The 21,486-nt window shown below is 48.2% G+C and overlaps 1 protein-coding gene across 6 annotated transcripts in view; it reads right to left on the reverse strand.

The window, feature by feature from the left end:
• Positions 1 to 281: 281 nt before the first annotated feature.
• The window catches only part of KIAA0319L (KIAA0319 like), a 94,749-nt gene continuing 73,544 nt past the window's right edge, over positions 282 to 21,486 (reverse strand). For 3 of the 6 annotated variants that reach the window (XM_039251738.1, XM_039251736.1, XM_039251737.1), the window contains 12 exons: positions 21,014 to 21,137; positions 20,286 to 20,418; positions 18,388 to 18,536; positions 16,659 to 16,810; positions 16,180 to 16,318; positions 14,518 to 14,677; positions 9,914 to 10,056; positions 8,938 to 9,060; positions 8,291 to 8,381; positions 6,580 to 6,671; positions 1,383 to 1,499; positions 282 to 1,220 (listed from right to left, as the gene is read on the reverse strand). In XM_039251738.1, coding sequence (XP_039107669.1) covers positions 1,081 to 1,220; positions 1,383 to 1,499; positions 6,580 to 6,671; positions 8,291 to 8,381; positions 8,938 to 9,060; positions 9,914 to 10,056; positions 14,518 to 14,677; positions 16,180 to 16,318; positions 16,659 to 16,810; positions 18,388 to 18,536; positions 20,286 to 20,418; positions 21,014 to 21,137 — 1,563 coding nt within the window. In that variant the 3' untranslated portion in view covers positions 282 to 1,080. Of the gene's footprint in view, positions 1,500 to 6,579; positions 6,672 to 8,290; positions 8,382 to 8,937; positions 9,061 to 9,913; positions 10,057 to 14,517; positions 14,678 to 16,179; positions 16,319 to 16,658; positions 16,811 to 18,387; positions 18,537 to 20,285; positions 20,419 to 21,013; positions 21,138 to 21,486 lie in introns of all 6 variants that reach the window. The other 3 variants (XM_039251739.1, XM_039251742.1, XM_039251741.1) reach the window with 3 other exon arrangements.

Genomic DNA, 21,486 nt, shown 5'->3' on the forward strand with positions numbered 1-21,486 from the left:
AATGAATCATTTTTGTGTTAACAGAAGGTTGGAGAAGAGGACAGAAAACCCCTTCCCTGAAACCCCGAGGGGAGCAGCTGGCCAGCAGAGGCCAGGAGCCAGCACCCCTCCACAGTGACTAGGCAGTGGCAGCGAATCTCAGCACCATCGGCCACACACACTGACGCCAAGGCCCACAACTTCCTTACTGGAGGCCATCACGTCCCAAGGATGCACAGGTGGCTGGACCCGTGGTACAGGTCAGCAACGTAGCACAAAGCAGCACACCCAGCAGGCACACATACAATTAAATAGCATGTTTAATCATCTCACAACAGACAGTAGTGCAGTAGTGTAAACTAAGTTTCTTTTCAAAAAGTCACTCCCCCAAAGCTCCCATTCCTCAACCCCCAGGATGACCATGGCTGAGGAACCAGTGATAGGGCCAGAGGGATTCAGGAAATCTCTGCTCCAAGGAGCTAAAAGTCTGTCCAGGTCAAGGTTGCCTTGCAAATAGCCGAGAGCCCGATGAGGAGTTGATGTGTGCACATTCTAACACACATGCAGGGGACGCACAGAGAAGACAGGTAGACACAGAGCGCCGTGGGGCAGTCGCACACATGCGCTCATGCCGTCACATTCCAGTCAGTGTGACCGTCTCCTGCGGGCAGGGCATGGGGGCCTGAGCGCTGAAGCGGCAGGTCAGGAATAAGAAGAGTCTGTGGCCAGCCCAGCTGTCTGACAGATGCCCCGGCAGCCAGAGGGGCTCTCCATTCCTGAAACATCCAGTCTTCCCCTAAACTCAGGCTGGACATGGGCATCAGTGGTGAGGACTGGGGTGCCACTTTCTCTGGACCTAGCGAAAGGGTACGGCTCTGTCCCAAAAAAGAGTACAAAGAACGTGCCCACAGTCAGGCTCTCGGAGCAGGAGGCTGGTGGTGCTTGGTTCTACAGCCAGGACTTGCCGTGGGGACACCCTGGGAGCAGCAACACTGCTAACAGGGAGCTGGGGTGGCGGCCGGGAACCAGCTAGATGCCCCTTGGAGCAGAGGAGGGGTTTGCAAAAAAGGAGGCCCTGAGGTGAGGACATTTGCGGGGGGCCTACCAGAAGGGTTTTAAAGAGGAAACCTCTTCATTCACAGCTTCATTCAGGGTTCCCGGAGAGGGTCTCTGGATCGAAGTGCCAGCAGCTCTGGTTGAAGGTATTAGGGTGGAGTGAACAGCAGACGCTGGGAGAACAGCTGCCCACAGACATGGGAGGTATGAGAACCGGCCTGGCAATGCTCTGGACTCGCACTGCCCACCCCTACCCTGAGGAAACAGACCAAGTAGCTACAAGATCTCCTCCCGTGGGCTCCTGGCCTTAAGTGGGGTCTGCCCGTTGGGCACAGAACCGTTCTGACCATGCAGGAGTTTGCCCTTCTCTCGGTCTGGCCACGTGAAGATGGCGTCATCGCTGTCCAGCTCCGACTCAGACCGCATCAGGCTGCTGCTCAGCATTGGGCCTTTCTGTTTGATGCCTGCAAAAGAGACGAGAATCCAGGCTCAGGAGCACAAGACCTTGGCCTGAGCCACACCCTGTACCCTTCTCCCAGCCTGGAGAGGAACAGAGGGACAGGAAGTAACAAGACCTGGGTTGCAATGTGGATTCCTTATCTCCAGTATCTATTAGTTCTGGTTAGTGCCACTCAATGACATTCTCGTCTTGTTGAAACACGGAATGTCTTATCATCCTCCTTTATGAACAGGATGGAGTTCCCACAGGAGGCAGGGAAGCACAACAAACGAGAGCTCAGCTCTAGAGAATCGACATTCCAGCATCTCCCAGCTTAGCATGGATGGTAAGGAGCTTGCCCAAGTTCCTGATGTCGAGTGAGGATGCAGCCTTGTCCCCCACATGCTTGCTCTGGCTCCACTGTGTGAGTTCTGGAGGCAGAGAGCCTGACTGGAGTACCAGGGACTCCCAGAGACAGTCCCAGGCCATCAGCTCATCAGAACACACAAACAAGGACCCAGAAGAAGCACCTGAGGTCAGAAAAGATGCTGGGGATTCTGCAAGCCACTGCAGTCACCTTCACTACCTATCCCTGTGGCTGCAGAGACCACACCAGAAAAAGCAAAAGGCAGTCAGAGACCACAAAAGGCTGCAGGACGAGGCATGGGAAGTGCCAACAGAAAACGGCATGGCAGGGCTCTGGGCCCTACACCACCCACCCTCGAGCTGACCTACCTCCTTTCTTAAAAGTGACCAGACAGGTGAGGTATGTTTGAACCCCCATATCCAACAATCACTCTCCCTTTCCCCTGGTCCCCACCCAGATACCCCGAAACACTGAAGGAGTGTCCTGAGATGCTTCTCAGCCATTCTGCCCCTTCCTGGCCAGGAAAGCTTCTCCAGTGTGGTAGGGAACAGCGGCCAACATAAGAACCAAGCCCAGGGGAGACTCAGGGTCTCCCAACCCTTTCCCTCTGTGCCCTGTGAGGCCTTCCCTCCCATGCCCACGTGAAGCTTCCCTTCTTCCCCAAAGCCCTTACTCGAGCTCTCCTTCCACAGCTACAGAGGACAGGAGGCAGGAGTTGGGGGTGAGGGGGCACACAGGCACCCGGCTCCACGCCAGACAGCACTCACCCAGGGTCTTCCCACACTCACTCCTGCTCTGCCTGGAGAATGGAGAGATCTCACCCACTAAACCGTACAGGTTGGGCCTAGACGAGAGCATCTGCAACCGCACTCCTCAGAACAGCCAACACTGGAAAGAATTTGACTGCCTGTCAACAGCACACCTGCCAGATGTATTCATGCAGTGGAAATTACTCAGCAGGGAATGGACAAACCACTGCTCTACCTGACAGCATATCAGAAGATCATAAATGTAATGGTGAACAGAAAGGGCCAAACACAGTGACTCCCTTTATATTAACTATCAGAAGTAGACTGTCAGGGGAAAGGCAGTGATGGGAAAGAAAGGGAACTGATTATATGGCCATATTCACTTGTGGGAAACCCATCCAGCTGTCCTTATGATCTTCTGTACACATTGGGCTGAAGCACAAAAAACTACCATTTTTATAGGTTCAAAGAGGTCCAACATTATTAATTTCATATGGTTCAAGCTAATGTGCTTCAAAAGAAAGCTTTGGAAAATCAATAGAACAGCAAAAACAGAACAAACCCAAAAACCACAATCGTTGGACAGAAAGCAAGTCTCCTGAGGGTGGCCTTGAGGGCTCGCTCTGGCAGGTACGCTGGCTCCTGGCAAACAGGGTCTCTGTCTGCTCACTTCCACGTGCATTACCGTTCTTCGCAAGGGAACTGCTAAATCTGCGCTTCAACCTGTCCAGTTCCATCCCTTACGTCGACAGGCTTGAGTCCCCTTCTCCCCAGCCTACTAGTGGCTCTGCTCCGGGGTGCACCCTCTAATCTGCTGAGGCCACAACCAATCTGCTGATCAGAGCGAGAAGACCAAGAGCAACGGGGCTCTCACCACTCCCTCAGCTACACAGCGCCCACAGAGAAAGGCCTCCTCTTTCTCCTCGCGATCCAGATGCAACTGGGCTTTCCCTTGCTGCCCCCCTTCACTGGACGTCTGCCTCCTGCCCATTTTGCTTCTTCAACACAGCACTTCTTGGTGCTATCACCCAGCCCTGTGTCCCCCATCCACTCCTTTCTTTCCCCCCACTCCCTCTCTCCTCCTCAGGAGCCTCACCTCTGTCTTCTGCCTTGCCCTGCTCCACTTTTAAAGGACTTTTCAATATTTAGGGCTTCCATTTCCTCACCATGTACTTACTGCCCGAACAACCTATACTTTCACTTCTGCCACCATACACCATTCTACTCTAGCTCTTCAGGTGACCGGAAACTTCCCTAGTATCATCATCGTGGACAATTCTTATCCCTGTCTGCAGCAGCTAACACTGTTGACCACTCCCTCATGGTGGCCCTCCTCCCTTGTTGATGGCCCATCATGGGTTCCTCGGCTCTGGATTCTTTGGTCCTTCTACATTATCCCCAGAAGGGATGTGACCCACTTCCGTGTTGGCCCTCACCAGCATCTAGAAAATTCTTAGACTGGCATTTGCAGTCCAACCATTCTACTGAGTTCAACTGAATTCATCTTTTCTTACCCCAGCCGGCACTGCACTCATGTCTTAATTCAGTCTACGGAATCGTTCTGCATCCCTCAGGTTGGAAGTCAACCCTGACCCTTCCCATCCTTCATCCTATGTTGGCTGAGTCGTCACCTCCCTCTTGGACCACTGCACCCTCTGGGACCACAGCAGAAGTCTTGCTGGCCACCACATGGGATCTCTCCCCTTCAATCAATTACATGTTGTCACTAGACTAATTTTTCTAAGCCAGCACTTTCAAGATGAAACTTCCTGTCACCATCAGAATTAATGCTTAACTCCGGCTGATTTTCAGAACATTCCACACTTTGGTCCTCGCCAATCTTCCAGCCTCATTTCCTCAACACCATTCACAAGTATCCTGATGCAAATACTTCTCTTCTCCGGCATTTCCTCTCTGGGACAAGCCAACCCACACATGCTCAGAGCAAAAAGCTCTGGGACCAGCATGCACGTTTCCTTTTCTCCCGCACCCCTCAGCCAACATGCCGCAAGCTGCATCAAGTCTTCCCTGCAAAGGTATCTGGAATCTACATACCTCCCCCTGTCTCATTATCTCTCCACCATTAGGACATTCCATTGAATCCTCTTTCACCCGCTCTTGTCCCTCTGATTCCTTCACATAGCAGCCAGGTTGTGGTCTCAAATGTAAATCAAATCAGACCATTCACCTCCTTAAAAAGCTGCCTGTGGCTCCTCACTACTCTCCAAAAGAGCCCACAGCTCTGTCCATGGTCACTTGTGCAGCCTCGTGTCACTGGCCCTGCGCTCACCACGTCCAGTAGGTTGCCTTCCTCTATTTCTTCAAATGTCCCCTGCTGCTTTCAGCAGCTGGCCCTGTACCGACTTCGCTCCTTTGCCGGGAATGTGCTTTCCCAGAGTCATGTGGCTAACTCCTACTCATCCCTTGGGTCTCAGTTCAAGTGTCATTCTTTACAAAGACCTTTCGTTATCATATGCTGTGTATCTGTGAGTTTGTGTGTTTCCTGTCTGTCTGATAGAAGCGCCCAAGGAGCAGAGTCTGTCTGGCTCACCATAGTGTAACTAGTGTCTGGCAGAGGGCCTGGCAAACAGTGGTCTCGATCCATAAGCACAGATGAATAAGACACAATCTCTGCCCTCACCAGTGTCACTGACTGGTAAGGGGACAGATACATAACTAGTAAAATATAGGGAGAGAAATTCCAAAACAGTCACGTGAGAGATGAGCATGACATTCGTAGGTTAAGGGAGTGGTGACAAAGAGCTTTCATATGAACCACGTCAAGGAGAAAGAACTCAGAGAAGCAAACAGATGAAAGCTCACCCAAAGCCACGTTAGCCAGACCCAGAGTCAGTCACTGAAGGATTCTGAGGGGTAGGAAAACTCAGGGTAACACGAAAACAACCTTGGCCACCATGAGGAGGGTGGACTGTGCACATTTTTAACTCCAGGCTCTATTCTCAGTGTTTCCACTTCTCTGGTTTTACAAGCCCCACCACCTCCAGGTACCAAGCCACAGCGTTCTTTAACCGAGCTACTAACCGAGCTACGTGGGTGCAGAGCCTAGGCCACCTGAGGGCTTTTTTTTTTTTTTGGCTTTGATGTGTCTTTGCTCCCTCAGTAGACTTAAATTCCAAGGGCAGAGCCTGTGTGTCAGAACTCTGCTTCTCCTAATACAAAGCTTTAAGTATGAGCATCCTTGATAAATGCATTGTATAAAACAGTTCTGTTTGCAGAGTATTTAGGAATAGCCCCACCCCAGAGTCCCACAAACAGACGATGCAGGTCCTGTGGCCTCATGATGAATGGAAACCCTGCCCATGACGACACCCAGCCAAGAAAGGGAGTCCCTGTGCACTGTGACCTTCCCAGCCCCATTACCAAAGCCATCTCAGTGCTTGTGCGGTTGGTAATTCTCTGGTGGGAGGCACTGACAGATGAGTCCTGTGCACTGGGGCCAGCAGGGAGGTGCCCTCCTGCCTGTTCTAAGCCCCAGCAGAGCCCATGGGTCTATCTGCCAAATACGGGGTAGAGGAAGATGGGAAAGGAAGGCCAGCTGAAGAGGAGGCCAGCTGGCAGACACTGACTTCAATCCCACTGCTGCCACACCTTGTTGTCTGCCCAGAAAGGACAGAATGGTCAGGCCTAAGAGACCAAGGTCCCTGAGCCTGACTAGAGGGGGCAGCCTGAACAGCTAAAAGCCAGGAGGCAACCCTGAGGAGAATGAGCAGGCCAAGGATAGCAAGAGGCTTAGTCCTTCCGCAAAGAGAAGCAATACTGAGAAGTGAGCCCCAGGTCAGAGCTCACCCAGCAGGCAGCTTCTGACAGTGCAGGGCAAGGTCAGCCCTCAGCTTTTAACAAGCAAGAGACAAAATGCTTTTCTAGAACAAACAGCTGTTAGCAACACATTCAGGAGGGGGGACAGTAGCTCTTCACAGGGAGACTGCACAAATCTAGAGGCCTCTGCCCCCAACCCCCAGGGCCACTACCTGCTCGGGAGGTTGGCTTCAGTTCCAGGCTCTCCTGATCCGTGGCATCCAGGATCTTATACTTGCTTTTCCTCTTGGGTTTTCCTTTCTGCCTGAAAAACACAATCCCCATGGCCTCTCAAGAAGGGGGTTCTGTGTGAGAGTAGGGAGCTCACCACGTAGTGATGGCCAGACTACACAGAGGGCCCTGTCCCGGGGGCGCCGCCTAACGGGAGGACTGTTTTCCCTTGCTTCGCAGCTGCAGGAAGCTGACAACTCCGGTTTGTTCTTCAAGTAACACCTCACCGATCCTGGGAAACGAAGGTGACTCTGACTCTCTTACCATGGAGTCACCAACCACTCCACAGAGGTGAGGAAGGAGAAACTGGCTAACAACACAAATGTAATGGGGTACAAGCTTGACCTGCTCACCACACACAGACCAGTATGTCAAGGGGAAAGACGTCTGGGACAAGAAAAACGACTTTACTCAGAAAACTAGCAACCAAGGAGATAATGGACTCCTACCCCAAAGAACCATCTCCCCCCGCATGAGATTTGAGCTTTTCTATTAAGAAGAGGGGAAATGGGGGTCGAAAGGTGACTGATGCCTGCAGACATCCAAGGAAGGCTATGTAACTTCTCTGTTCTAGGTCGGTTGATATCTATAGGAATCTGATCATGTTCCAAACATAACACAGGCATATCTGAATGAACTTCCTTATCTCCTTGAGTGAAGTAGGTCTCAGATTTTAAAAAAGCAGTGTTTTGTTCATCTCAGCTGTAAGCAAAATTCCTTCATGACTAGTATGCCTACGTGCAGGGCCCAGCAGAAGTTTCTAAGCTGTAGGTCACAGCAAGCAAGGGAAAGAGGCAACATGGAGCCATGCACAGTTTCTCCCTATTATATTAAAAGAACAAAAACCCTGTGCTTGAGGGGTGGGGGAAAGCATTTATTAATGGTGGTTGTCTCAGGCTGGTGGGAATTATTAAAAATTTTCACTTTCTAGGTTTTATGTGAAGTTATAGTGCAGGTTCAGTCTCAGCTCTGTCACTTATTAACTGTGTGTCCATGGACAAGTGGGGCCGTTCTCCTGAGCCTCCCATTTCCTTAGCTGTAAGATGAGAAAAGGTTCTTATAAGCATTAAAAAAAAAAAGGTATTACCTACAAAATGTTATCATAGTGCCTGGCATACAGAAATATAGAAATCACTATTAATAACAACATATAATAAACATTCCCATTAAATATCATTAGGAAGACTCAAAACAAAACAAAAAACCCAGAACAATTAATCATGACTAATCTAAGTCTACAGTTATGTGAAAGCACGTAGACACGTGAATCCCAATGAGAAAGGAAGGGAAAAAAATTGAGAACTAGTGTCAAGTGATGAGACAGGGCTGGAAGAATACAGAACACACACCCTAGAGAGATGTGACTCAGGTCCACACTCCAGGCCCATCATGGCCATGGCCACGCTTCCCAGTTTGAGCATCAGTGCAGTGACAGCCACTTCATTGAGGGAGTGTGTTCCTGCCCTCAGGAGTGGCAGAGGGTGAGAAAAGCCTTTCTGCGCATGCCCTGGGTGGGCCAGACCACGTAAATGGCGACAGGAAGGGAGGAATCCCCAAGAATCAGCACCTTCCACGTGGGAAGTGCCAGATCTCCCTAATGAATGAATATATGTCTAGAAGCTCTAATGAATTTTCAAGGAGAATCCATCTTACCTCTTACAACAACAGATCACAGTCCAGGACAGGATTCCAAGGGCGACAACAATGACAAAGGAAGCAATGATAACATACAACACGCTCCACTCTGCCAAGAGAAACAAAATGGTGAGAGCTGTGAAGAGACAGGGTCCAGCAGGCCAGTTGGGCTGCCCCAGCCTCAGGCAGGTGGCCTTGCTCTGCAGAGAGGAATGTCCCCCATGGCCATCCAGGGAAGGTGAGACCTTGCAGTTGTAGGCAGCTGAAGCTTTCAATTTTGTGAATCATCCCTGCTGAGACCCTGGGGAAGTGTAGCAGGCTGTAAGGAGCTTTCCCAGAAGGAAAAGAACAGACGCTTGCAGGCTTCCACTAGGCTACTGCACAGAGACACCCCGAAAAGACGGGAGGCCTTGCAGCTGGTTTGATTTAGGCTGCAATTTGCAGTTGGTCTGATTTATTGGTTCTTTGTACAAGACAGCTTCATAGCTCTCCTCTAACCCTGAGCAGCATGGAGGAAGGAAGTAAAAGACCTCTGCAAACAGAAAATGTACAGAGTTCTTCTCCTCGCTTGCTCATCTGCCTCGGAAACACCAACACCCACCTGCTCGACTCAGAACTACACTCAGCGCCAAACCGGCTGGCACAGCGCCAGGCAGAAAACTCACCACAGTTGCTGTCTCCATCTCTCAACTGCACCTTGATGAAATTCTCCATCCAAAAAGGGTCACAAATACAGCGTTTGGTGAATGAGTCGCAGTGGCCATGGTCAGAACAGTTCAACTGGCATGCTGCAAAGTAGCAGAAAAGGGAAAAGGTCAACAGGAGTCAGAGCCAGACCGGCAGCTGCCAGTGCTCCTGCTCAGCGTCCCTGCTCTGTGGCCGGTGGGGAAATTCCTTGGAGACCCACCCCGAGAGCTTTTACAGCTCGGGCACCTTGCCCGTGATCATCGCCAGATGATCACGTCAGATAAAATTGGAGCAGTCAGGCCACCTGAAGACAGTTCCGGCCGTGTTTACTTATTGCTACTCTCCGCCGGCAGTACTTCATCTTTCGTGGCCCACAGACACCCTCTTCTTTGCAGCCATTTAATTGCCAAAATAAAATACATGGTATTACAAAGGAGAACAATTATATTGCATATGTTTTTTAAATATTTAAGGATATAAAATTTTAAGCTAGTTATATATGTGTCGTTATGAAAACATCAAGTAACAAGATTTAGAAGCAGGTCTAATAATTGTCATAATTTTGAAGTAGTGATGAGTAGTAATGGTATTTCATCAAGCAGTGTGCTATGAAGTTATCTGTGATTCCTAGTGCCTTAAAGTCACAGGTTCTGTTAATATTACTGGAGTTTGTTGCCCACCTTCATGATACAGGGAAATAATGAATTTCAGTTAGTGAAAATAAGGATGTCATTTTCTTCCCATTCCATCTCCTCGCCCCTCTGAACGCTGGCTGATAGGCCCATGGACCCCAGGTGAGAAACCTCTACAAGTCAGGACTCTTCCTTGACACTGGAGCTAAGCGATTATATCCGTGTTCCTCAAGAATAGGTGATGAAGCATGAGAACAGCAGGGCTGTGGAGAACTGTGGGCACTGGGCAGGCTTGTTTTCCCAGCTTCCCAGAATTACTCACTGACAGTATTGATTTCCAGGGCTCTGAATATCAGAAAGTCTGCTTTTTGTTTCCGCAGCTCATTCTTGAGCATCGCTGCCACCTCATGGCCTTTGAAGATCTGGTGGGGAGGCTCGTTTTGAACAAAAAATACCATCTTGGTGCTGCAGAGACATGCAACAGTATGAATGAGCTGAAGCCATCATCAACAATAGCAGTTGCTGCCATTTGCTAGGCACTTTGTGCCAGACACTGTGCGAAGTACTAGACGCATTCTCTCACAGCAGGCCAGTGAGAAAGGTGTTATCAGCGTCATCTCCATTTTACAGAGGACAACACTAGGGCTCAGAGGGGTTAAGTAACTTGCCCAAGGTCACACAGTTAATTATGGCAGAGCCAAATTCCAACCCTGGTATGTCTGATTCCAATACCTATGCTTTTAGAAATGCCCTAAGCTGTCCCAGCTAACAAGGGGACCCATTCCAAACAAGTAACTGGAGGTCAGGAAAATGGGGATTTGGTTACAATTACATCTCTGCTGTCAGCCTTTTAACAGCTAAAACTGTGGTGTGGTGCTGTTGGGTCTGTGCCCAGATTACCTGTAAGACAAACCACAATGCTCGGACAAATGTGTACTGTTGGATGGCATCAAAGTATTCACCGTGGGTCCGAACAGCCAAATGATCATTACTATGACAGCAACAAGAAAGGCCCTACATGGTGGTGTGGTTGGTGCAAAATTATGCTACCCCATGTCCAGAATCTGTTTGCTTTCTGTCAGCTTCTGTCCAAGGCAGGCCATGTTTTGATCTCACCTCAACGTGGGCACAAAGTCTGCTCTCTATGCCTTGGCCTTAAGAGGCCTTTTGCAGAGCCCCCTTGACGACTCCATCTCACAACCAAGCCTTCTCAATAAGTGGGTCACACTGGGCTGTAGGTGTACCCAACATATTAATCCCCTCAGCATACAGGGTGGCTGGCTCGGACCTGGAGGCCCCAGACCAGTTGCTTCCTGTATTAACAGCCTTGTATTTATCCCAGAGTGCCATACACATAGCATCACTGCCCATGTGTATTATGACATAAAAGTTTGGGAAGTGCTGTCATAAAAGACTTCATAAAGTCCACTACACAGTGAGACTAGGGTAGGGTATTATAAATTTCGGAATCAAGGGGCGCCTCGGTGGCTCAGTCGGTTAAGCGTCCGGCTTTGGCCCAGGTCATGACTCACTATTTGTGGGTTCGAGCCCTGCGTTGGGCTCTGTGCTGACAGCCAGCTCAGAGACTGGAGCCTGCTTCAGATTCTGTGTCTCCCTCTCTCTCTGACCCTCCTCTGCTCACATTGTCTGTCTCTCTCTCAGAAATAAATAAAACATTAAAAAAAATAAAAATTAAAAATTAAAAAAAAATAAAGAAATTTCAGAATCAAGACAGACCTTTGCCATAAAAGATATGTGTTCCATTTCTCATTATTTTCTCCCAATTACCTAATTCATGCTAACAGTTTCAATTTCTCTATATATACCAGTATTCTCCCAATTACCTAATTCATGCTAACCGTTTCAATTTCTCTATATATACCAGTAACCCTCAAATATTTATCTCCCCTCTCCTTGTCTTTCCAGAATGGCTACATCTACATCTGCAAAAGCTTGCTGGGACATGCACCCCATCCATATCTCTCATAGGTACCTCCAAAATAAACTTACAATAACCAACAATTGAGAACTCTCTGTGTGGTAGGGATATAAACATTCTCTTATTTAACTCTCAGTAACAATCCTAGAAAAGCATACTAGTGTTCGTACAAGTGGCAGGCTAGATCAGAGAGGGGCAGTACCTTGCCCATCGTCCCAGAGCAGACACTAATGGAGCAGGGCCTGAAAGCCAGGTCTGTCTGTCGTCAGCTCTTTCCCTCTATCATGCTTTCCCACTATCAGGGACTCCTTGCCTGCAAGCCTGTCCTCGTCTTGAATTCCTCAACTTGGCCAATCAGTCCAAGTCAGAAACCCAGAGCCACCCTGCTGCTTCTCTTCCTCATGCATCGTCTTCCAGATGCAGTGAGAGCAAGCGTGCTGAGAGGCAAACCCTTCCGTGACACGTCCAGCAGCGCTCTCGCTGATGTGCTTAGCACTGCTTCTGCCCAGCTGATCCCCACCAGTTTGGGTCAATCCAAGTAGCCACTTGCCCTGTTCCTGCTCCCAGGCTGCCAGCAGAAATTACAAAGAAAGTCCTGGGGCATCTGGGTGGTTTGGTTGATTGAGCATCTGACTTCAGCTCTGGTCATAATCCCAAGGTCTGTGAGTTCGAGCCCCGCGTCTGCCTATGTGCTGACAGCTCAGAGCCTGGAGCCTACATTAGATTCTGTGTCCTCCCCCCACTCTGCCCCTCCCCTGCTAGCACTCTGTCTCTCTCCCTCTCTCAAAAATAAAAACACTAAAAAAAAAAAAGTCTTATCATGCTCTGACCCAGTGAACCCTGTGTGTTAAATGCACGTGGAGAGCATGGGAGATTACAGGTGCCCAGACCTCACTCCAGACCAACTGAATCATAATCCCTGGGGATGAGCCTTGGGTAATGACACATTCATAAAAGCTCCAGGTGGTGCTAACATGTAGCTAGAATTGGGAGCCACCACTCTAACCTCATGTCTCTAACCTTGGCTGAGATCCCAATGCTGCTCAAAGCCAGCATCCTTTTTCTGGAGCTGCTGCTCCTAACCTTTACCATTTTCCTCAGGCTGCCCACCTCCTTCCCACCTCCTCAAAGCAGATGGCCTGGCCTCCACTTTCAGAGACAAAACCCAGGACAGTGGTATGAACGTTCTCGAATGCCATCCTGTCTACCTCTAAAATCCATAACAGCACATCTTCCCACCCTTCTTCCCATCTCCAGAGAAAGTGGCGCACCTTCTCTGCCCATGGCCAGTCCCTGAGACCTGCCTCCATTTGGAACCCACCTCCCCAGTCTCCACCTTCTATTTTTCTTCTGCACCTTCTCTGAGTCTATAAAAGTACTCAAGTATCTCCTGTCTTTAAAAGGTGTTCTTTTGATCTCTCTCCCATCTTATTTTCAGCACCAACCTCTTTAAAGAGTGTTCTGCTCACCATCTCTATATCCTCCAACCATGACGTGAATTTGCCCTATGCCCCCAACATCTAAGCAAAATGATCTCACTGTAGTTCTGACGATCTAATCATAAAGCCAAAACCTGTTCTGTGTCCTCACCATACCCTTCCTCTGTGGCATCTGAGTCCTTGCAGCCCCCAGCTGCCAGCCGCCTCTTTAACTTCCAGCAGACCATCCCCACCTGCTTTTTCACCCACTTCTCTACTACTGCTTCCTAGTTTCCTTTGCTGGCTTTTCTCTCCTTGCCTCATCTTTAAATACTGGGGTTCTCCAGAGCGCTGGACATTTCCCCCAGTGGGACTCATCTGGCTTTGATTCCTGCCTGTATGCAGTGATTCCCCATCTTTGGCTTTTCCTTCCACTCCAAGTTCCAGCCTGTACTTGCCACTGTCTGACGGAAACTCTCTCCATATAACCCATGAGACACCATAAATTCAACAGTCAAAACTGTTATTTTTTCTTTGAAACTGGTTCCTTCTGTATCCCTAATCTCAATTAATGGCATCTGCCATCTATCCAGACATCAAAACCTAAAGCCTCGTGTTTGATACCTCATTCCCCTTCATTCCAAAGGATCACCAAGTGCTACTGATCTACCTCTATTTTCTTTTCATTTCTCTCCTCTTCTGTCATTCCACTGGTACTACCTTAACTTAGGTTTTATCACCTTTATACTAAGACTAGTTCAAAAGCTTCCTGATTGGCTCCCCAGCCTTTAGTCTCTCCTTCCCTCCATCCCTCCATCTCTCTCTCTCTCTATTTTGGTCTAGCCTCCACATTATGGGTCTTCCTAAAAAACAAACAAACATCTAATTTCCTTGCTCCGAAAACAAAACAAAAACTTTACACACATAAAACAACCTAACTTGAAGCCTCCCCTTCCCAAACTATTAAAACTAAACTCCCTGACTTGCTTATGAGTGTTCTCCGTCTACACGGCCAGTCTTATCTTCCACCATGTCCTGTACCTAGTTAAGTGCTCTGAACCAAATGACTTCTTCCAGAGGGACCTCTATACTTTTATACCACAGGACCATGGCTCATACTTATCAGCTATTATGAATTTTCTCCTAGTCCTTCCATGCTTGCTCAGTGGAAGTCTTACTTCTGGGAAATCTTTGGATCACACCCTACCCCAGCTCCTCTGGAAGAATTAACTGGTCTTGTCTCTGTGTGTGTCTCCATAACACCCATTCTGTCAAATGCACCCTGTACTGATGTTACATGTTTATCTTGATTATTTTCCCTATGAGATTATGGCCTTCAAACATAACAGACCTCTTCTGACCGTGTACCCTGGTACCCTGTTACAATATCTAGTACAGACTATGTGACCTGTACCAGAAGAGAAAAGTTCATTAAAGAAATGGACACCAAGTAGTTCTTGGTCGGAGAGCCCACCCTTCTCTATCTACCCACACTATTTCTCAGCTCAGTCAATAAGCCCAGGGGGCCCCTGGTCTTTCCTTTTCTCCCCCCAATCATTGCCCAGCTACCTCTGCTCCGTGTACGGCTGAATCTTTTGCACAATGATGTCGGAATCCAGCACCCCCAGGAGGACCCCAATCTGGCGGATGAACATCCCCTTCAGCCTCTCAGTTAGCTGACTGACGTTGACATCCAAGATGATCTCCACCAGGTTGTTTTTCCTGGGATCTGGAAAGCATGTGGATCAGTCATGGCTTTGGAAGCAGCAGAGTTAACACAGACCTGCCACTGTGTGTCTGTTCTGGCACAGGAGAAAAAGTTGTGAAAGCATTCAGGAATGCAACTGACCTCCTGCAAATGGAAAGGGGCCATACTGAGTTGCTACTAATGTGGTCTGGGGCTGGCGTGCAGAGCTCTATACCAACCTGACAATTACCACGCGTGTGCTGGGGATCAGGCCATAACAGGGAGGCGAGGGGTTTGTTGAAGGGAGTGGGGAAGAAGAACACTTTGAGGTCCAATCTCAAAACTTCTGCCCAGCTGGCTAAGCTGAGCTCTCCAGGCCAAGGGGGGATATGTACAATCTCTCCTGTTCTGTGTCTGATTTTCAGTGCCTTGCTGTGCTTTGTCTATGGCATTGGGAGGGAAAATGTCCGTCTCAACAATCTTATCGATCATGGAAATGTTATATAGGTTTGAAAGCAGTAAACACAAAAAATTTCCAGGCAGCCAAGAAACAAGGACTTCCTTCGAGCATTATCACAGCTGCACAATATTTTTATAGCTCTGGAAGTGCGCGGCTACTGTCCTTCATTTCTGTGTCCTAGAGGCTGTGCTACACTTGGAAGTAAAGTGATTATTCAGAATACCTTATTCCCATAATTGGATGCATCATTTGCCTGTTCTGATGTATCACTTACATAATTATTAGACTATCTATGATCTGATTTTAAACACAGAAGAGGCTTTATACTATCTTGGCTGTTGTCCTCCATAGAGGTAGGACAAGGACTAGAAGACTTGCCAGACCCCTTCCCATCTAAGACATCTGTACATGAGCTTGGCCTATATAAACAAGAGTAGATTTAAAGTTAATACCTTCTTATCAGATGCTCAGGAATTTATAGAGCTCTACCCCACCCCACACTCACTTCCTCCCTAGTACAAAACTAGCCTCAAAGCAAAATAAAAATAAAGTTCTAGTGAAGAAAGAAATTTTATTTCTACAAATCTGAGAAATGTAAAGGATGCCAGTTACTTTACCTTCCCTGGATTGTCAGACAAAGCCTGAGGCTCAACTTATAAAAATAAATTGTTTTCTGCAGCTGGGTGATGAGGCATCATGACTCAAGTTATTCCTGCGCTCAGATTCCCGAAGCACCCAGAGCCCTCTCTCATATGTCACGTGGTGAGTAGGCAGTGCTGGACTAGGGGCACAAAGGCCTGGCTCTGACACAACTGCTGTGTGACGCTGAGCAAGCCCTGCCCTCTCTGAGTTTCTCCATCTGAGATGAGTTGGGGCATGGGGATCCACACTGACTCCTGCATGGGGAGGAGGGATACTGCTGCAACAGAGTCTCCCAGGCTTTTACAGCTTGGGGTTTCTGGAGTGTTTAGAAGCTGGCTTTGCCACTTGGCCCTGTCCTTGCTGGGAGGAAGGGGTCCCAGGACTGAGGTCCTGCTGGGCTGAGCCAGCAGTCCCACCCGGTCCCGGCTCCAGATGAACTCACCAGGCTTCACCTCCACGGTGGTCCGGTCTGTGTCACTCTCCCCCTTCGCATCAGTCACATGCAGGTGAAATGTGTAGGTGCCCTCAACCAGGTTGGAAAGAAAGAGGATCGGGTGGTGGTCAGAGTGATTTAGCACCTCCTATGGAGTTGAACAACATGGCTACATTGCACAGCAAGACCACATTCCTTTCATGGGGTCAGGTACTGCTTCTGTAGGACTAAGCCCCCTCTGGGCAGCTTCTGCTTTATAACAGCTCTGAAGCCCACAGCTGCCGAGAATAGGGCAAAGGAACATACTCCGTGCCATATTAACATGCAGGGTGACCCCAGGCAAGTCATCCAGGATCCTTGGATTTCAGAGGGCAATCCAGGTTTGACACAAGGCCCCTTGGTTAAAACATGCTGGAATGTTTGGCTCAGCCTCCTCTCCCTGTCTCACCACCTTGACCCCATATAGCTCTCTAGTTCCTGGCACTTACCCCTGCCGCTGGGCTCCCCTCATCTCGGGTCCAGAGGTAGCTGACTATTCCCTTATCATCTGAGGACTTGGAGCCATCCAGCTCTGCTGTGTCCGTGGGCAAGGTAATCACCACACTCCCAGTTATCTTGGCTACAGGTGGTTTGTTCATTTCTAACCAAAGAGACATCAATGAAATAACATAATATTCTGGAAAAGAAAGAATGCTTCTTCATGATGCTAATGGGGAAATTAATATCAAAAGCATTTTAAGGGGTGCCTGGGTGGCTTAGTTGGTTAGGCATCTGACTACTGGTTTCAGCTCAGGTCATAATTTCATGGTTCGTGAGATGGAGCCCCGTGTTGAGCCCATCGTGGAGTCTGCCTGGGATTCTCTCTCTGTCTTTTTCTGCCCCTCCCCATTCATGCTCTCTCTCTCAAGATAAATAAACTTATTAAAAAAAAAAAAAAAGCATCTTAAATGGAGAACTGTTTTAAGCGCCGATCCACACCAGCATCTAACAGTGTAGAATTTTCTGACAGTAAACCAACTTTTAGTTAGTTGGGGGTTAGGACTCAGTGAAGACCAGGTTTCAGTTCCCCTCTCTCCAAGCTAAATAAAACCCAGGCAGGGCCGGGGAGCTCATGACTAACAGTATAAATCTGAAGCCACCAGTGTCACAGGTCCTGAGGCTCCAGTCCTGTCCAGAGCGACGTTCTTCTGAGACACCGTACTACAGAGGGGACAAGCATAGTTTTCTCCTGTGTCCTCCTAGCTGCTTCCCCCGGAAGGATTTCGTCTCTTTGCTTGGGAAGCACATGATGATTGGAAACAAAGGCCCAAACTGGTTTAAAGCCTTGGAGGTTAGCTTTCATGCAGCTGATACCACAAATTCTCTTTACAGTATGGCCTGAAATGTTATTCTCTGGACATCTTCTTTTATTCTTTCCTTATAGAGAAAAAGGAAAAAGAGATCTCTCTTCTCCTGGACTCCTCTGCAGCTCTGTCTACTCAGGTATATATTCTCTATCTACTGAGCTCAGGATACTGTAGCCAGAGGCCACCTGTGCATCTCCCATCAGCTTACAGCCCTCTCCCAAGGCCATCATAGGTCACGTGCCTGCAAACGCGGCAAGCCAATCAATTCTCACCTCACGTTGGCCTCAGCGGGCTCACAGGAGGAGCAGAGCAAACTACAGTGCAGGCCAGTCATTCTAAGGTCTGACAGCAGGTGTCACTGCAGCTAGCAGGAGAGCCACAGAAACCCCAGGTCTCAGCAGCAGAGGCAAAATAAAAATGCAAAGAAAAAAAACCTAATTCTTTCCCTATTCAATTGACAAGGGGGCGGGGGAGACAAGAAGTTAAAATTCACCTTCCAGGCACTCCCAATTAAAGGTTCTTTTAGAAAAGCATGTAACAGGAGCCCCCGGGGGGCTCAGTTGGTTAAGCGTCCAACATCAGCTCAGGTCATGATCTCGTGGTTCAGGAGTTTGAGTACCACATTGGGCTCTCTGCTGTCAGCACAGAGCCTGCTTTGGATCCTCTGTCTCCCTCTCTGTCTCTGCTCCTCCTCCCCCATCTCTCTCTCAAAAATAAATAAACATTTTTTTTTAAAAATGCATAAAATTGCCCTTTTCCCCCAACTTATCCCCAACCCTTGTCTCTAATCAATTTCTGCAGACAAAAAAGAGATGCCTGATTCCTCAGTTATCTGACCCAGAGGCTGCACCAACCCAAGACAGGGAGGTACCTTCTTTGACAATGACATTCACAGAACTCTGGCTTCGCAGGTTCCTCTCATCTTTGACAGTCAAGGTGAACACGTAGGCTCCTACTTGTAGCCCTGTCACAGTGGCGACACTGCTGTTAGCATTCTCGAGCTGCACCCCGTCGGGTCCCCTGGACAAAGATGGAAACCAAAGGGTCTGCTGTCCTCCCATCCCTTACACAGCAGGAGCAGACAATGACTGCCTCAGCCAATGCACAAACTATTGTTTCCCAGACCTCGTGAGGACATGTTTAAAAATATTACATTTGGACAGAGTGTCATTTGGCCCCAAAATACAGCTACCTGCTGATCAGAAAATTCCATTCACCAGCTTTCAAACACATCTAGCCTTATCCTTTTTATGAGTTTCTAGAACATTCAAACGCTTGGCTGTTCCAGTTTGTAAAAGGAAGAAAGTGCTCTGAGCAGGTCCCTGATCAAAAGAATGATTTCAGAGTGATGTTTCTGAAAAGCATTTCTGGCCCAGTAGTTGGTTCAGCTCTTGCCAGCAAAGAAGCAAAATGCGTTTCTTAATCATATGCCAAACTCCCTCCTACTGAAAAGTCAAGGAAAGGAAATGGGCCAAAGCTGCAGAGGAACTCTCAGCAAAACCATCCTCTTCTTAGCAGCTCTAAAGCAGAGCTCCCTGCAGCTCCCGGACAGGGGCCCCGGAGGCCCCAGGACACCCTGCATCGTTCCTTCTCCCCTGTGGCCTCACACAGCAGCCTGCAGCCGAGAGTGAGCTCTGTGGCAACATCCAGGCACAAGTCTGCACATACCAGAGAGCCCTTCTGCTCAAGGAGCAGAACACCCCAGAGCTTTGTTTAAAATTACAAGATGACCAGAGCAATCTACAGTCTTCCAGGTTTTTGCTTTATTTTGGTGTTTAAACATATAATCTTTGGCCCTAGTCGTCCCTCTTGAAACAGACTCTCCAAGAAGCTATGCTAAGCACTACTTCTGCTGTAGGGACTGGTAAAACTCAAATGAAGGTTTATTAGCTATAAAAAGTTATGATGCAAACACACCGGACTGAGAAAATAGGTTCTTCACAAGAGACAAGAGCCGAGGAAAATTTTCTAGACTCCAGCTCACCAATTTAAAGTCCAGTGGTTTCTACAGTCAAATTATAGTCCCTTCCCACCCATTTTGAATGCCCTAGTCAAAAACAAAAACAAAACAAAAAACTCAGTCTGTCCTTAGTTGCTACCTTTAGAAGCTAAGAATGCTTTTTAACTCTTCCTTGGAATTCCTTTGCTTCCTGTGGGATCCTGCATACAATCTGAGTTCCATTTGTTATGGTTTAAAGGAGCTGAAAGAAACTGTGAGGACCAGGAATGGTTCGATTAGGTAATTCCAGCTTAATTACTATTATTTTGGTTAGTGCCTTTGGCCTCTTACTAACATAATTGGTAAATGGTGTCTTTAAGGAAACAATAAGAGAGTAATGCTTTCATTGTGCAGATGAATTTTCAGTTCTCTTTAATAGCTGCTCTGCCCCATCCCCACTGCCAGCCTTACCCAGTTAATTTTGAGCAAAAGTATTTTTCTGCTCCATTACCCCTTCCATCCTGCCTCTCAAGTGTAATTAAACTATGCATTTCGACAGATGGATTATACCTGTAAAAGCTCCAGGACCATAAAGTACTAACCGGGGACTGGCTGATGAAAAGTATGTTTTTTTTTTCTTACAAAAATTATATCATTTTCTTAAGAGTCAAAGTTTGGGATTGCTTACATTTCTTTCTCAGTCACTGCCCCGCCCCCCTCTCCCCCTGGGATAAGCCAGTAAGAGCAAGTGAACTCTTTAAAAGCAAGTGACATCTTGCTCTTCAAAGGTCTGGAGACTGCATAAATAAGGGTTTTGTGTCAATACTCACTGTGTTTTCTCCCAGAGATAGGAGATAATTTTCTGATCATCTGAGCTTTTGCTGCCATCCAGGGTTGTGCTGTCCACAGGAAGGGTCAGCTCTTTATCCGGGCCTGCATCTGCTTGTGGAGGCTTGTTGTTTTCTAGAAAACAGAGACACAGAGGTCAAAAGCAGGCAGTCTAGCTGGGAAAGGAGAGGACCTACCAGGACATATGTTCTGGAAGCCATGAGGAGTCTGCCTCTCTGCCCAAGGAACAATCAGATACTGTGGGTCAGGGAGCTCACGATGAAGAATATAAGACTGAAACATATAGAACCATTTTGAAAGAACATGGCAGAACATAATGAACTTGTAATGCCATGCCAAATTTGAAATGTAATGCTATGGGAGTCCAAATGAAAGAGTCTGAGTGATAAGGTAGGGCTTTCTTGAGGAAGTAGGCTTTAAGCTCTCCCTTATGGTGCATGGTAGGTTTGGAAATAACAGAGATTTATCTCCTAGGTCCCCTCGAAGGCACGATGACTAGCCAAGGGCAAGCGCACAAGCTGAAGCTGTGAAGTACTCTTTCTCTCTAGCTCTGAAGAAAGCACTCGGAATGGACAAGCGAAGGTGCCAGGGTCCCCATGGACTGGGGCCTCCCACTACCACTGTGTAGCTCAGAACCCAAACCTTCTTCTCCTCTATGGTTCAAAGGACCAGCCAACAGAGGAGCCTGCACTATAAGGTTGGAACTTACCAGGCTGCACAATAACAGTCACTTGAGCGGTGGCCTGCTGTCCTATCGTGTCAGTCACTGTGAGCTGGTAAGTGTAGTCTCCTTCTTGCATGGCAGAGAGCTGCAGGGTTGGTGTTCTCACACCCTGCACGTATAAATACAGACAAGTGGAAAAGCCGACTCCCAGAATCACATCATACAGTAAGTCCTGTGGTCTAAATGATGCAACCAGTTCTCTAAAGCTAGTGAGTGCAGAATCACACACTGTGGGGCATCCTGTTGAAAATAAAAGGCTCCTGCCTCAAGGGAAAAACCTTCCCTGACAGCAGCACTTTCAAATAAAGTCAGAGCTCCCCCCAGGGAGAAGGGAGTACAGGAAACTGTGCACAGATAACCAAGATCATCAGTCTTTACAACCCAAGCCAGAAAGAAGGCCATGAGCATATAATAAAACAACATGCTTTCAAAGCCATGTTCTTCCTGCTGAGGCCACT

Source organism: Hyaena hyaena, unplaced genomic scaffold (genome assembly GCF_003009895.1).
Source record: "Hyaena hyaena isolate Hyena2069 unplaced genomic scaffold, ASM300989v1 scaffold_397, whole genome shotgun sequence".
Classification (NCBI taxonomy): Eukaryota; Metazoa; Chordata; class Mammalia; order Carnivora; family Hyaenidae; genus Hyaena; species Hyaena hyaena.